Source organism: Eleutherodactylus coqui, chromosome 12 (genome assembly GCF_035609145.1).
Source record: "Eleutherodactylus coqui strain aEleCoq1 chromosome 12, aEleCoq1.hap1, whole genome shotgun sequence".
Classification (NCBI taxonomy): Eukaryota; Metazoa; Chordata; class Amphibia; order Anura; family Eleutherodactylidae; genus Eleutherodactylus; species Eleutherodactylus coqui.
In genome coordinates, this window is record NC_089848.1 from 125,097,647 (window position 1) to 125,114,312 (window position 16,666).

Consider the following 16,666-nt stretch of genomic DNA (forward strand, 5'->3'; position numbering starts at 1 on the left):
GGTAGATAGATATTAGATAGATAGATAGATAGATATGAGATAGATAGAGAGATAGATAGGATATTGATAGATAGGAGATTGATAGATAGATAGATAGATAGATAGATAGATGATAGATATGAGATATATGGATAGATAAGATAGATAGATAGATAGAAGATAGATATGAGATAGATAGATAGATAGATATGAGATAGATAGATAGAAAGAAGATAGATAGGAGACAGATAGATAGGAGATAGATAGATATGAGATAGATAGGAGATAGATAGATGGATAGATAGAAGATAGATAGATAGATAGATATGAGATAGATAGATAGATATGAGATAGATGGATAGATAGATATGAGATAGATAGATATATAGATAGATAGATAGATAGATAGATATGAGATAGATAGATAGTTAGATAGATATGAGATAGATAGATAGATATGAGATAGATAGATAGATAGATAGATATGAGATAGATAGAGAGAGAGATAGATAGGAGATAGATAGATAGATAGATCTGAGATAGATAGATATGAGATAGATAGATATGAGATAGATAGATAGATAGATAGATAGATAGATAGATAGATAGATAGATAGATAGATAGATAGATAGGAGATAGATAGATAGATCTGAGATAGATAGATAGATATGAGATAGATAGATATGAGATAGATAGAGAGATAGATAGATAGATAGATAGATAGGAGATAGATAGATAGATCTGAGATAGATAGATAGATAGATAGATAGATAGATAGATAGATAGATAGATATGAGATAGATAGAGAGATATGAGATAGATAGAGGGATATGAGATAGATAGATAGATCTCAGACAGATAGATAGATAGATAGATAGATAGATAGATAGATAGGAGATAGATATGAGATAGATAGATATGAGATAGATAGATAGATAGATAGATATGAGATAGATAGTAAGATAGATAGATATGAGATAGATAGATAGATAGACAGATAGATATGAGATAGATGGATATGAGATAGATAGATAGATAGATAGATAGATAGATAGATAGATAGATATGAGATAGATAGATAGATAGATAGATATTAGAGATGAGCGAGTATACTCGCTAAAGGCAATTGCTCGAGCGAGCACAGCCTTTAGCGAGTACCTGCCCGCTCGAGATGAAAGGTTCGAGTGCCGGCGGCGGGCAGGGAGCTGCGGGGGAGAGCGCAGTGGAACAGAGGAGAGATATCTCTCTCCCTCTCTCCCCCCTGCTCCCTCCTGCTGACAGCCGCTACTCACCGCTCCCCCGCCGGCACCCGGACCTTTCATCTCGAGAGGGCAGGTACTCACTAAGGGCAATGCTCGCTCGAACAATTGCCTTTACCGAGTATACTCGCTCATCTCTAATAGATATGAGATAGATAGATAGATAGATAGATAGATAGATAGATAGATAGATAGATAGATAAATAGATATGAGATAAATAGATATGAGATAGATAGATATGAGATAGATAGATAGATATGAGATAGAGAGATAGATATGAGATAGATAGATAGATAGATAGATAGATAGATAGATAGATAGATAGATAGATAGATATGAGATATAGAGATAGATATGAGATAGATAGATAGAAGAGAGATAGATAGATAGATAGATAGATAGATAGATAGATAGATAGATAGATAGATAGATAGATAGATAGGAGATAGATAGATGGATAGATAGAAGATAGATATGAGATAGATAGAAGATAGATAGATATGAGATAGATAGATAGATAGATAGATATGAGATGGATAGATAGATAGATAGATAGATAGATAGATAGATAGATATGAGATAGATAGATAGATAGATATGAGATAGATAGGTAGATAGATATTAGATAGATAGATAGATAGATAGATAGATAGATAGATAGATAGATAGATAGATAGATATGAGATAGATAGATAGATAGATAGATAGATAGATAGATAGATAGATAGATATGAGATAGATAGATAGATATGAGATAGATAGGTAGATAGATATTAGATAGATAGATAGATAGATAGATAGATAGATATGAGATAGATAGAGAGATAGATAGGATATTGATAGATAGGAGATTGATAGATAGATAGATAGATAGATAGATAGATAGATAGATAGATAGATAGATAGATAGATAGATAGATGATAGATATGAGATATATGGATAGATAAGATAGATAGATAGAAGATAGATATGAGATAGATAGATAGATATGAGATAGATAGATAGAAAGAAGATAGATAGGAGACAGATAGATAGGAGATAGATAGATATGAGATAGATAGGAGATAGATAGATGGATAGATAGAAGATAGATAGATAGATAGATAGATAGATAGATAGATAGATATGAGATAGATAGATAGATATGAGATAGATGGATAGATAGATATGAGATAGATAGATAGATAGATAGATAGATAGATAGATAGATATGAGATAGATAGATATGAGATAGATAGATAGATAGATAGATAGATAGATAGATAGATAGATAGATATGAGATAGATAGATATGAGATAGATAGATAGATATGAGATAGATAGATAGGAGATAGATAGATATGAGATAGATAGATATGAGATAGATAGATAGATATGAGATAGATAGATATGAGATAGATAGATATGAGATAGATAGATATGAGATAGATAGATAGATAGATAGATAGATAGATAGATAGATAGATAGATAGATAGATAGATAGATAGATAGATATGAGATGGATGGATAGATATGGGATGGATGGATAGATTCTTATCTCTATATATATATATATATATGGATATACACCTGTACATTCTTCTATAGCATTCTATATCTATTACTATATATACATTACATAACTTTTATTTTAATGATGTGATTTGTTCTCCACAGAAATATACACTTTAAAGGGAAATGCTAATGGTCAGCCCTGCGTGTTCCCCTTCAAGTATGATAACAAATGGTATCCGGACTGTACAACAGCAGGACGATCCGATGGACGACTCTGGTGCTCTACAGCTTTGGAATATGAGAAGGAGAGACTGTATGGGTTTTGTCCATATAAATGTAAGTAAGGACTGAAGTGACATGACTAGACAGCTATTTCTCGCTCGTTGTAAATAGACATTAGCTCATCCTTGAGTGACCACCTGTTCACAATGAATGGTGGCGGGCGGCCAGAAGAGATCTTCGTCACGATGCACCTCCATTCACCGAATGAGTGATAGTCTTGGGGCAACTGTGGGGCACTTATGAAGGTGAGTGAGGAGACTTACAAGGTCATTAATGCTCCTCTGGGAAATATATGTAAATAAGGATTTGCTTGGATTAAAAAGCAGCCCAGTCACACAAGCCCACCCGGCCTACTTACAGCACCGCCCATCCATATTGTAGAATAATAGCGGCACGTAATGCACGCCCCAACAAATTGTGCTCAAGGCCAGTGTAAGGTGAGCATATCCCAGCTTGACCAAATGACCAAAAATCATAGTGTCATGGGGATCAGTAAACTTGCAGTTATTCGTATAATTACAGGAACATAAATGCGCCCGTAACATGATCGTCTGAAACAAGTTTATTGTCAGAGCCGAATAGGAGCCCAGGAACGAGAACGGCATTATCTGTTGTTACTAGAGATGAGCGAGCACCCAAATGCTCGGGTCCGCGTTATTCGAGTTGAGATTTTCGTAAAATGCGAGAGGCCTACTCAAGTAACGAACCCCATTGACTACAATGAGAGACTCGAGCATTTTTGTACGTGGGACGCCGGGAGCCGAGCTTTTTTTTTTTTCTTATTCAATAAATTGTGGCCTCTCAAATGTTTTCTACGCGGGTCCTACCAGCCAATCCCTAGTGACGACTGGACCTCACTGGTAATCAAATACTACCCCGTAGTGCCTAAAACCACCATACAGCACTCATATTACCCCCAGCACAGCCAAACACATGTCACCATGCATCACAAACTATACTTCCAGCTGCACCAAACACCAACGTGTAGCACAAATAGCGGTAGCTCTTTACACAACCCGTTCCCCATTGCCATTGGCACTGTCCCCTTATCTCTCTCCTCAAACTTGCATGTGAAGTAGGAGGTGAAGGGAGAGCTTTATAGGCTCTTACCTCTGCAGGCTACCATTCAACGACATGGTGAAGGACCAGTCGTTGAATCATGGTCCTTCACCATGTCGTTGAATGGTAGCCTGCAGAGGTAAGAGCCTATAAAGCTCTCCCTTCACCTCCTACTTCACATGCAAGTTTGAGGAGAGAGATAAGGGGACAGTGCCAATGGCAATGGGGAACGGGTTGTGTAAAGAGCTACCGCTATTTGTAATGTCATCGTAGGTCCTTCATTCATTCTAGGGTCGGAGACTGCACTCAGGACACAGGGCCGGTATTATCAGTGTAGTTTGATCTTTGGCAGTGACGGCCGTCCCATTGACTGACTGGCCTGCCCTAAAACTGCCTAGCCAGGCAGATTACCAGACTGGACCTGAGCATTATCTATATACGGTGTAGTACATGGGATCATCCAATCTAAAGCTGACGCTGGTACTTGGTACGTCATTTAAAACAAGGGGTGTAACTACAGTGGGTGCAGAGGGTGTGGTCACACCCGGGCCCTGGAACATTAAAAAGGTTTTTTAGGGAGAATACTATTGATGACCATCCTCAGAATAGGTCATCGATAGTTGATCAGCTGGAGTCCATCGCTCGGGACCCTGAATAATCAGCTGTTTGTGTGCCCGTTGACAGCGCAAAAAATACACAGGGGTCGGAGCAGAAGCAGCAAAAGTCTGTTCTCCGACCTCCATGAAGTAGCCGTCGATTGTAAGTGCAGACACGGCTCTCATTAATTTCAATGCACTTACAAACGCCGGCCACTTTACGAAGGTCGACACCTGTGTATTGGGAGCTCTGTCAGCTGATCGGTCGCATCCCAGCCAATCAACTATTGATGACCTATCTTGAGGATAGATCATCAATAGTAGTTTACTGGAAAACCCCTTCAAGGGGTCCATGAGGTGTTGTCTTCCACATATGAGGAGACCAGTACTATACATGAAGCAGTATAGTTGGGGGGTCCTATTATAGATTTTGCATTGGGGTCTGGCAGCTACACCACTATTTAATAAAACATATACATTTATCATCTGGTAATTGATATATGCCATTTTGGTAAATTTGGCTAAATTTTTGCATATTTTTAGTTGACTCTAGAATGACTGTATCCTCTGATACAGCTGATTAATCCGTCGCGCTGTATTCAAGTCAGTTTCACACAATCCTATTGATATATATATATATCTGTTATACGGATCGCGCTACAAACAAAATTACATCCATATTTTGTCTGTATTTACAATATATTCTATATTATCATACTTCATGATATAGTATAAGAGATCAAACGATTACTTGCTCCAGCCCGCTCCGGGGAATGGGAGAAGAAAAAGTAAGTAAAATAAAGATTATAAAAATTAGTAACAGTTAAAAAGTCATTGCATAAAAAATAAAAATAAAATATAAAAAAATGAAAATAAATTGTTATCACTGCATCCATTAGGGACCAATTTATTATATCACCTTATTAATCCTGCATGGTGGATGCTGTGCTAGAACTGACTTTTTTTGGTCATCCTGTCATCAAAAGAAAATTTAATAAAAAGGTTTTAAAAAGATGTATGAACTCAAAAATGCCACCAATAGAAAGTACAGGTCGGCCAAAAAAACCCACACGGTTACATCGACGATAAGATAAAAAAGAATGTTTTGCACGCGCATAATGCAAGCTTCTAGCCGCCTGCACACGGGTGGAAATCCCGCGCCGGTATTTCCCGCGGGATTTCCGCCACTGAAAGTTTGCATAGGAGTGCATTACAATACGCACTCCTATGCAGATGGCCGCGCGAAATCTCGCACAGCAAACAAACCGCGGTATGTCCTATTTTTGTGCGGGGCACGCACTCACCCGGCCGCCGGCTCAGCCGGCACATGAAAGAGCACTCACCCGGCCGCAGCCGGCACATGAAAGAGCCGGGGCCGCCAGGCGCGGGTGAGTACGCGCTCGTCCCTGCAGGCTCTCGGGTCGGGTCCCGCGGCGAGAATTCTCGCTGCCGGATCCGACCCGCTCGTCTGTAGGCGGCCTAAAAGAACCAATAGGTTCCTTTAGAAGCGTTTATATGTGCAGAATTTGAAGTGCACAACAGTGCGCACCTAAAAAAGATGGTTAATGGAAACTCCTGCGCATGGAGCAGATTCCCGCTGCTTACAGCAGAACATATAAAAAGTGCTTCTGGCCTGAAGCACCTTTTAAAGGTCCCACTTTTAACTCCTTAGTCCCCGCAGGGATGAGGGGACTCCCCGAGGGCTCCATTAATCCCCGCGGGGAGTCCTCTCATCACTGAACACGGTGACAGCTAGCTGAAGAAAAGAAAAAGTTAGCTCACTTAGAAGCGCTGCAACCGATTAGAGGGAGAGCTCAGCCATTCATTGAATGACAGCTGAGTGCTGCCTCTGATTGCTCTCAACACTCAGCCAATCAGAGGCAGTACTATAAGGAGGCAGGGATTTTTCAATCCCCGGCCACCTGAAAAACAGAGGAAGTTTTTCAATAGCTAGTTATGATTTTCGGGATAGGGATTATATTTCAAGCCTTCCCTCCTGAAAATCACTGCTGCAGGGATTGCCTTTATACCATTGCTATCAATGGGGCGGCAGCAGCTGTGACACCTGTGGCACGGGATTCTTTCATCCCCGTGGGGAGTCCCATCAATGCTGTCACAGTGTTCAGCGATGAGGGGACCTTCGTGGAGCAGTGATGCTGCTCCAGTGAACGGGCAAAGTTTCATGCACTGCGCATATGAAAGTTTGCCAGTTCATGCGTTTTCCACTTATGCGAGGAGCATTTTTTCACGCACATAGGTGTGCAAAAAAACACGCTCGTCTGACCGAGGCCTAAGGGTGCATTTACATGAGCGATGCAATTTGGGGCAGTGAAAATTGCATTGTTATCACTGCGTGCGCATGTCTGTGTTGCGGGTGTTTTTGAAGCGTGTGCATGACTTTTGCATCCACATTGCATCCATATTCACTGCATATATCACATGCACAAAAACCTACCAGACGGCCGGCTGATGCCACTTTTTCCCCACTGGCTCCGAGTTTTTATAAATGCAGTGAATTACGTGTGCAGCTATGTATTTGCTGTGTGTTTCTGCGATCCCATATCGAGTGATTACGGACACAAACTGGACACGCTAACAGTGTAGGAGGCTTTTAGCATTACGTCCATAAAAAACACGGATGTACTACGAGCATAAAATACGCCGTGTGAATGGGCCCTAAGGGCGCACGCAGTATGAGCAACAGTTCTACGGCATCACACGCCAGCGGTATGTTACGCACAGTCTGTAACAATCTACATGTTTTCCTTTGTTCTTGGTCAGAGGAGCGGTGAGCGCTCGCCCCGGGATACATTTGTTATTTTAGGCTCCGACTATGCTCATTACCAGCAGAACACCAAACATCTGCCCCGGTCAGTCACCTCTGCTAATATCTCTGTCAGCAAGAGATCAGGATCGCCGTGTTTCCGTGTTTCCTACATGTCAGCAAGTTCTCCGCCTATAATTGTATTTATCCTCAATTAGGCTGGAATCACACACAAGTTTTTCATGCAGTTTTTTTTTTTTTTAGCCAAAGTGAGAAATGGATTCAAAAGGACTATAAAGGAAGGACGTCTACGTCTCCTTCTTAGTGGATCCTCTTGGCTCATGAAAACTGCATCAAAAACCACATCTCAAACTGTCTGCGGGCTTCCAGCCTTAGGCAATTGTAGACAAGTGTATTACAGGTGACCACCAGCAGGACCTCCGACCGCAGCCATGATCAGAGATGACTCTGATTGTGCCTCTGATCGTGACCCTCTCTGACAGCAGCATTTAAATGTCCCAAATGGTATTTAAATGTCACTGCAATGAGATCATGAGATGCTGTTCAAGTGTCATGGTAGCCTGTGGCCTTATGAAGACTCCTAGAGCAGCTATGAATATTTGCCTATTAAGCCCTACCCGTGGCCTGTGTCAGGGCTTAAAGGGCTTGTACCAGAATCACAAGTTATCCCCTATCCACAGGAGAGGGGATAACTTGCTGATCAGGGGGTTCTCGCCCCATCTGAGATCCCCATCAATCCCGAGAACAGGGGTCCCATCTCCCCCTCTGCCAGTCAGCATAGGGTCGCTTCACTCACAAGAGGGGTTTCAGAATGAATGGAGTACAGGCCAAGCATGCGCAACCGCCACTCCATTCATTTTGATGGGACTGACATAAATACCTGAGCGCTTGCTCCATTCAGGCACCTCTTCATTGTGGAAGGGGGGTGTTGGTTGAGTGAGCCCATAATGAGGACACCGGAGGCCCCCATTCTCAGGATCAATAGGGGTCTTAGTGGTAAGGCCTCCACAAATCAGAAAATCAAATTTATTAAAATATCACATTCTTAATCCTGTATAGTAAATAGAGATGAGCGAGCACCAAAATGCTCGGGTCCTCGTTATTCGAGTCAAGTTTTTCATAAAATTCGAGAGCTCTATTCGAGTAACGAACCCCATTGACTTTAATGGGAGCCTCGAGCATTTTTGTATGGGACCCGAGCTTGTTTTTTTTTTCTCTCTCTCTCGGGCGGGGTCAAACACGGCTTGATACTCGTTCGAGTAGCGAGCACCATCCAGTATTCTAATACTCGAACGAGCAGCAAGCTCGGCAGAGTACGTTCGCTCAACTCTAATAGTAAACACTGTCAGAAAAAAGTACAATGCCAGGATTGCTTTTTTTTTTGGTCACCTTCAACTCCAAGAAAATATTGACTAAAAAGTGATCAAAAAATTGTTTCTAGCCCAAAATAGTTCCAATAAATACTACCGGTTGCTCCACAAAAAATAAGCCCTCATACAGCTGCACTAATGGAAGAATAAAGAAGTGATGGGAGGAAACATTGGTGACAAAAAACAATTAAAAAACTAATATATTTTATACTTTATTTAAGTAGTACTAAAACTATATATATTTGGTATCACCATAATCATACTGTCACACAGAATAAAGAGAACATCTCATGTTTCCCCCCAAAAACTGCGGGTATAACTTCACTTCTCACTTAGAAATCTCTCCGTTTTCCGATATGTTATAGAGTACGTTACATGGTATCATTCAAAAATACGACTTGTCCTGCAGAAAACAAGCCCTCCTGGGGCTACAGTGCTGGAAAAATCAAAAAGTTCAGATATTTTGAAAGTAAGGAGGCAAAAATGAAAAAACAAAAAAGGGCTGCAGCAGGAGGGGTTAAAGCGGGATTTCTCAATGACTTATGTTTTCCCATTTGTTATATCATTATAATTGTTCCTTCCATACAAATACACTCATTGTAAAAAGAAAAAATCCCCCCCTAGAAGAAGTTGGTGGAATCTAATTAAACTTTCTCTGTGATTGTAACATTGATATAAGTGGTTACAATATCAGAGCAAAAGGACCATTTATTGTGGAGAACCGATCCCTTCTATTGGCAATAAATCTGGTGACAGGGCATGTAGATGTGACAATGTTGTGGAGACATTCCTGCGACCCCTTGTGTGTGCGGCCGAGCATTATCCTGCTGAAAAATACGTCTTGAAAGCCAACATGAGAGGAACACATGTGGCTGCAGGAGGTGCTGAACACATCGCTGAGCTGTCATTGTCCCTCATACCATTACAAAGGGTTAACGACTGTCATATGTGATAGCCCCCCAACAACCACAAAGCAAAGGCAGGATTGAGGGGCAAACCCCTAGGTCTCCAGACATGAACATTACTGTAGTAAGCGCCCAAACTAAACCTGGATTCATCGCTGAAGACAACCTGCTTCCACTCAGTAGCGTCCAGTTTTGTCGCTCACTCACGGCATCGCTGCAAACAGAGAAGACAGTGGGTGTAAAAGGCCGTACATGTGAGACCAAAAGTCCTTCAGCCAAGCGCCTGGAAATGATTCAGACATACAGAGGGACCCGTAAAGATGGTGCCGCCTGTCTCTGGGTCACAGACAACGAAACAGTTGAAACTCCTTGTGCTTGTTGAACAATTAGACAATCACCTCCCTAACAGTCTGGTCAGAACGGCCCGGTGGGGCAATTCATCAATACAACCATCCAGCTTCTCACATCCCAATAATGCGCCCCTCTCAGACTCTGGTAACGGGGCGAAATCTCTTTGATTGTATCAGAGAGGCATCTAGCGGTCAACAAGCTCTACAAGTGGAAGAAGAGGTCACTACACGCAAGGAGCCTCCGAGAGCCTCTTATAGGCCAAGGGGGGAACCACTTTTAGGGCCTCCGCTGACAAGACCATCCATCTAATCACTACAACTCTCATCATTTACAGATCTGCCTGAGATTGAATTGCAGGACGAGATCTGCAGCAAAATGACAACTCGTTTTAGGTGCTGGATTTTTTTGACAAAGAGCGTAAAAGTAAAAATTAGCAGTGACTTTTTTCTAGCCTGGCATTCTGCTGAACCTTCCGGTTCAGTTAGAAAGTGAGTGGCTTCCTTTTTCCTGTTCTGCCTGTTTAGCGGACCAGATTGCAGCTGAGGAAAAGGCTCAGAGTAAACAATAGTCGACAAAACGAAATCCTTTCACGTGTCACAATGTCATTGTGGTTTCCTCCTCTTCCACAGGGAACCAGCAGATGATTGGTTTCTGCTCGGCTCTCTAGGGCTTCATTTTCTAAAATAATCTTTGGCCACAATATGACAAGTTTTTCCAAGCAGAATAACTTCACTTTTGCTAGTGGCTTCATTTGGCCGTAGTAAGAACAGTAACTCACTCAATGGCTGTTTTCATTCATCATGTTTATTTACCAGCTAATTGGTATCAATGCTTCTGCAAACATCATTTAGGTCGCTTTTGCACGGGCAACAAAATCGCATGATTTGTTTTGCGATGCGGCAGTGCTACAAATCACATGTATGAAGCCCATGCTTTCCAATGGGTTCTCTCACAGGAGCGATGCTTTGTAGTCTGCTACATTTGTGAAAATACAAAATCGCGGAATGCTCTACACAGCTGCGATTTGCTGTTTTATAGCCCATGTTTTCCTATGGACCCTTCCTTTGTCTTGCATCACATCGCACAAAAACGTGGAATTCATGCGCTGTGATGCAACTTTTACAGTAGGAAATCCTACTGTAAAAGCCCTAAAATAAGCCCTATCTGCATTAAAAAGAAAGAATACATCAATTAAGAGGTGCTGTCAGCTCCACCTCATGTCTCCTCTGGCAGACTTGCTTGTACTTTTCAACAAGCGCTTCCTGGTTTGGAGGTTCAAAATCCCCACCTTCCGGAACCTCTGGCTGTGATTGGTTCTTGAGCATCATGGCTCAGCCAATCAGAGCCAGTGCTCGATGAACCAATCACAGCCATTCAATGCACTCTGAGTGAATTTTGTGCTCTTATCAGTAGTGAGGCGGAATGGACTGACAGCTACTTAGAGAGAGCATGAGATAGCTGTGTAGTATTGAGTGGGCATGGTTATGCTACACAACCTCTGAAACAGGAGAGGGTAGGGGGAGCTGAGCTTGTACATGTTTATGAAAGAGACCAGCTGATCAGTGCTGCGAATGCCCCCAAGCTAGAAACCTGAATGAATAAGAGCCTGCGAACCAAGTATGACACTTTCTATATGCATGAGAAGAAGTACTAACTGCAAAAAAACAGGTAGGTGCATAATTTTTTCCTGCAGAGACTTAGTAAGATATGTGTTTATTAATTTTACATGCGCAAAGTTTTCCATAACTCTTAATGCCAAAATTAGGTTCTTTTTTAAAAGGGTCATCTTACAAAGACAGCCATTTTTTTAGTAAAATTAAGCCTGAGTAGCAATCTGCTGGTCATCATGCTTGCCACCTCTGGCTATTAGCCATTACATTTGTGGACGCTTCTACCCACACATTTGTCCTTTGTAGATGGCATATTGCTTTTGCCATCAAATCTTTCTCCCAATGGATGAACTCTTCTCTCTTAATTGGGTTTTCCAGGACCTAAAAAATAGTTACAGGCTAAAATGGTGTACAATAAAGATCAAAAATGTATACTCACTTATTCCAGCAGTTTCCTCTCTAGCACTGAAGCTCTAGTCCCTGCCACTCAAAGTCTGGAAGAAGCTGGCAGGTGGGCCCATACCATATATTGTGTATGTAACCTTTGGCTAATCATAAGTTTCATTGTTGAGTCATCCATGGCTATTAAATCCTATGATTGGCTGAGAAATCACATGCACAATATAATAATGGGCTTAAGCAGCCATGGAAGATTCACAATTAACCCCTTAAGGACCAGGTTGTTTTGTACCTTAAGGACCAGACACTTTTTAGGGATTTTACCCATGTGGCGGTTTTACTGCTCTATTTTTTTTCCTTTAGCTACCAAAATTATTTTTGCTGCGTTTTTTTTTCCGTGACATATAGGACTATTTTTTTAATATCTTTTTCACTGACTTTTTTTTTCCGTTTTTTAGTTTTATTGGGGGTAAAATGCTAAAAAAAATGATTTTTTTAACATTTATAGTTTTTAAAAAAATTATTTTTATATTTACACTAAAATAAAATATGGAAATGGGTTCCTCTATTTATTTCGGAGGTTTTGATATATAGTATGTATGGTTTTGGTTTATAGGGCGCATACGGTGACGGTTTTTGTTGGCGTCTGCTTTGTGTTATTCCCTTTTTTATGTATGTTTTGTTGCTTTATTCTGTTATTTTGTTTTACTTATGTATGTAATTGTGTTTTTTACTATCTGTGTCCCCCATGACGTCATATAAGACCTCTGGGGGACACTCACTTTTTTTTTTTTTAACTTTATTTGACATTTTCCCACTGTAGCTGGGCAGTCCATAGGATCCCCAGTTGCAGGGGATAGCAACCCCTGTGGTGACATTAGTCACCTGCAGAGCTGCCAGGGTCTAGTCTGACCCTCCAGCTCTGCAGTAGCAGGGAATCCCGGGAGGTCACATGACCCCCCGAGGCTCCCGTAGTGAAAGAACTTCTTACTTTCACTTTGCCCCGACAGTGTTCATTGAGTACTGTATATCGGGGAATCAGAAGGCAGGAAGGGTTAAAAACCCCTCCTGCCTTCTGCTCCAGGTTATCAGCTGTCACTAACAGCTGATAACCGGTACCTTCCTCTGACTGATTGCAGAGGCAGGAGGCTTAGAGCACCGCCGTATTTTTACGATCGGTGGTCCTTTAAGCCCAGCACCAGCCGCCGTATATATACAGTGGTTGGTCCTAAATGGGTTAAAGCTTATGATTGGCAAAATGAACGGCATGTGACCACTCGCCGGTTTCGTCTGTGGTCTGAGTGGTAGTAACTAGGGCTCCACTACTGGACAGGAAGCTTCTGAACTACGTGAGAAAAGATTTTTTTAAAATTAATTTTACATCATTTTAAAACTGTAAACAAATGCATAGGTGTAAATTGGGAGAATCTGACAATTTTGTTGTTACTGTCCAACTATCTAATATGCATGGGGGGTTTCCCAAATCTTCCACAAAAAGTTTGCAAGAAAAGGGAAGGAATAGCTATCCTCCAAACAAGTGTTTGTTCAAAAGATACATAAGATGTATGGCCACCTTTAGAAGTTCAATGAGGCACCAAGTAGGGACAATACCTCTCTGCATCTTACTGTAGGAGATCAGTGTGACTTCAAGAAGCTATATGGCAGTTGGAAACTGGTTAGAGATAAAGGGGATAGGTGTGCAGGAAAAAAGAATGGCTTCTCAGTCTCTCTCCATTTTTTTCCCTCCTCCGCAAGGAATTCCCTGGGGGACCAAAATAAATATCAATTGGACAACTACTTAATGTAGATGGAACAAATTGAGTGAAAGAAGAGCCAATGAAAATGGAGGGACTTACCTGGTGTAATCGGGGGAGGGGGTGCCTAAAGATGACCGACCTGCTGGCACCCGAAGTCCTGGTGTGTTCTGTAGAGGTACCCTTATGTCCCGGAGGGAATCCGTGGTTCGGAGAGCAGCAGCCGGCAAACCCACAACCAGATTGCAAAATGGGTAAAAAGCACTGCGGAGTGCGGACAACTTTTTTATTTTCTTTTGATACATTGGGGGCCATAACGTCCTAATTAAAGATGAGCGAACGTACTCGTCCGAGCTTGATACTCGTTCGAGTATTAGCGTGTTCGGTATGCTCGTTACTCGTAACGAGTACCACGCGATGTTCGGGTTACTTTCACTTTCATCTCTGAGACGTTAGCGCGCTTTTCTGGCCAATTGAAAGACAGGGAAGGCATTACAACTTCCTCCTGCGACGTTCAAGCCCTATACCACCCCCTGCAGTGAGTGGCTGGGGCGATCAGATGTCACCCGAGTATATAAATCGGCCCCTCCCGCGGCTCGCCACAGATGCATTGTGAAATAGCTGAAGAACAGTGCTATAGTGTTGGAGCTGCTGTAGGGAGAGTGTTAGGAGTTAGTGTAGGCTTCAAGAACCCCAACGGTCCTTCTGAGGGCCACATCTAATAGTGTGCAGTAGTGTGGAGGCTGCTTTTAGCAGTGTTGCACTTTTTTTTTTTTTTGGTATATCGGCCGTGCAGAGCATTGCGCCCTGCAGTAATACTACAGGGACAGAAGTGTGGAGGCAGGGAGAGCGTTAGGAGTTATTGTAGGCTTCAAGAACCCCAACGGTCCTTCTTAGGGCCACATCTAACCGTGTGCAGTAGTGTGGAGGCTGCTTTTAGCAGTGTTACACATTTTTTTTTTTTTGTATATCGGCCGTGCAGAGCATTGCGCCCTGCAGTAATACTCCAGGGACAGAATTGTGTAGGCAGGGCCAGAATACATATATTATAGATTGAATATAGGCAGTGGGCCTTTTCAAAAAAATATTGGAAAAAAATCTATTTGGCCTGCCTGTCACTGTGCTCAGTGTTCTGGGTCCGTGTCTGCTGGGGGTAGTAGTTCTCCAAATAAATACGCAGCCAGCTAAGTGTTACAGAAGGCGTGCGCCAAATTATTTCCTGGGGTTCCGTAAACGAAGTCAGCCTCCAACCACAGGCCAATAAGCGGCACATTTAATTACAGCGTTCTGTTTCTGCACTACTGCTAATACACCATGCTGAGGGGTAGGGGTAGGCCTAGAGGACGTGGACGCGGGCGAGGACGCGGAGGCCCAAGTCAGGGTGCGGGCACAGGCCGAGCCAGTGCGGTGGCCAGGGGTAGAGGCAGGGCCAGACCGAATAATCCACCAACTGGTTCTCAAAGCGCCCCCTCGCGCCATGCCTCCCTGCAGAGGTCAAGGTGCTCTACGGTGTGGCAGTTTTTCACAAAGACGCCTGACGACCGACGAACAGTGGTGTACAACCTTTGTCGCGCCAAGATCAGCTGGCGAGGCACCACCAGCAGCATGCGCAGGCATATGATGGCCAAGCACCCCACAAGGTGAGATGATGCCCGTTCACCGCCACCGGTTTGCACCACTGCCTCTCCCCCTGTGCCCCAACCTGCCACTGAGATCCAACCCCCCTCTGAGGACACAGGCAGTACCGTCTCCCGGCCTGCACCCACACCCTCACCTCCGCTGTCCTCGGCCCCATCCAGCAATGTCTCTCAGCATAGCGTCCAGACGTCGCTAGCGCCACAGTTTGAGCACAAGCGCAAGTACGCCGCCACGCACCCGCACGCTCAAGCGTTAAACGTGCACATTGCAAAATTGATCAGCCTAGAGATGCTGCCGTATAGGCTTGTGGAAACGGAGGCTTTCAAAAGCATGATGGCGGCGGCGGCCCCGCGCTACTCGGTTACCAGTCGCCACTACTTTTCCCGATGTGCCGTCCCAGGCCTGCACGACCACGTCTCCCGCAACATTGTACGCGCCCTCACCAACGCGGTTACTGCCAAGGTCCACTTAACAACAGACACGTGGACAAGCACAGGCGGGCAGGGCCACTATATCTCCCTGACGGCACATTGGGTGAATTTAGTGGAGGCTGGGACAGAGTCAGAGCCTGGGACCGCTCACGTCCTACCCACCCTCAGAATTGCGGGCCACAGCTCGGTGGTGGTATCTGCGGGGGTGTATGCTTCCTCCACTAAACCACCCTCCTCCTCCTCCTCCTACGTAACCTCTGTCTCGCAATCAAGATGTGTCAGCAGCAGCACGTCGCCAGCAGTCGGTGTCGCGCAGCGTGGCAGCACAGCGGTGGGCAAGCGTCAGCAGGCCGTGCTGAAACTACTCAGCTTGGGAGATAAGAGGCACACGGCCCACGAACTGCTGCAGGGTCTGACAGAGCAGACCGACCGCTGGCTTGCGCCGCTGAGCCTCCAACCGGGCATGGTCGTGTGTGACAACGGCCGTAACCTGGTGGCGGCTCTGCAGCTCGGCAGCCTCACGCACGTGCCATGCCTGGCCCATGTCTTTAATTTGGTGGTTCAGCGCTTTCTGAAAAGCTACCCCCACTTGTCATACCTGCTCGGAAAGGTGCGCCAGCTCTGCGCACATTTTCGCAAATCCCACACGGACGCTGCCACCCTGCGGATACTGCAACATCGGTTTAATCTGCTGTGCGACGTGCCCACACAGTGCAACTCTACGCTCCACATGTTGGCCAGACTCTATGA

General features: G+C 43.5%; 1 protein-coding gene across 1 annotated transcript in view; it reads left to right on the forward strand.

The window, feature by feature from the left end:
• The window catches only part of MRC1 (mannose receptor C-type 1), a 119,867-nt gene that overhangs the window by 18,295 nt on the left and 84,906 nt on the right, over window positions 1–16,666 (forward strand). The window contains exon 3 of the mRNA XM_066585643.1: window positions 2,899–3,072. Coding sequence (XP_066441740.1) covers window positions 2,899–3,072 — 174 coding nt within the window. The remainder of the gene's footprint in view (window positions 1–2,898; window positions 3,073–16,666) is intronic.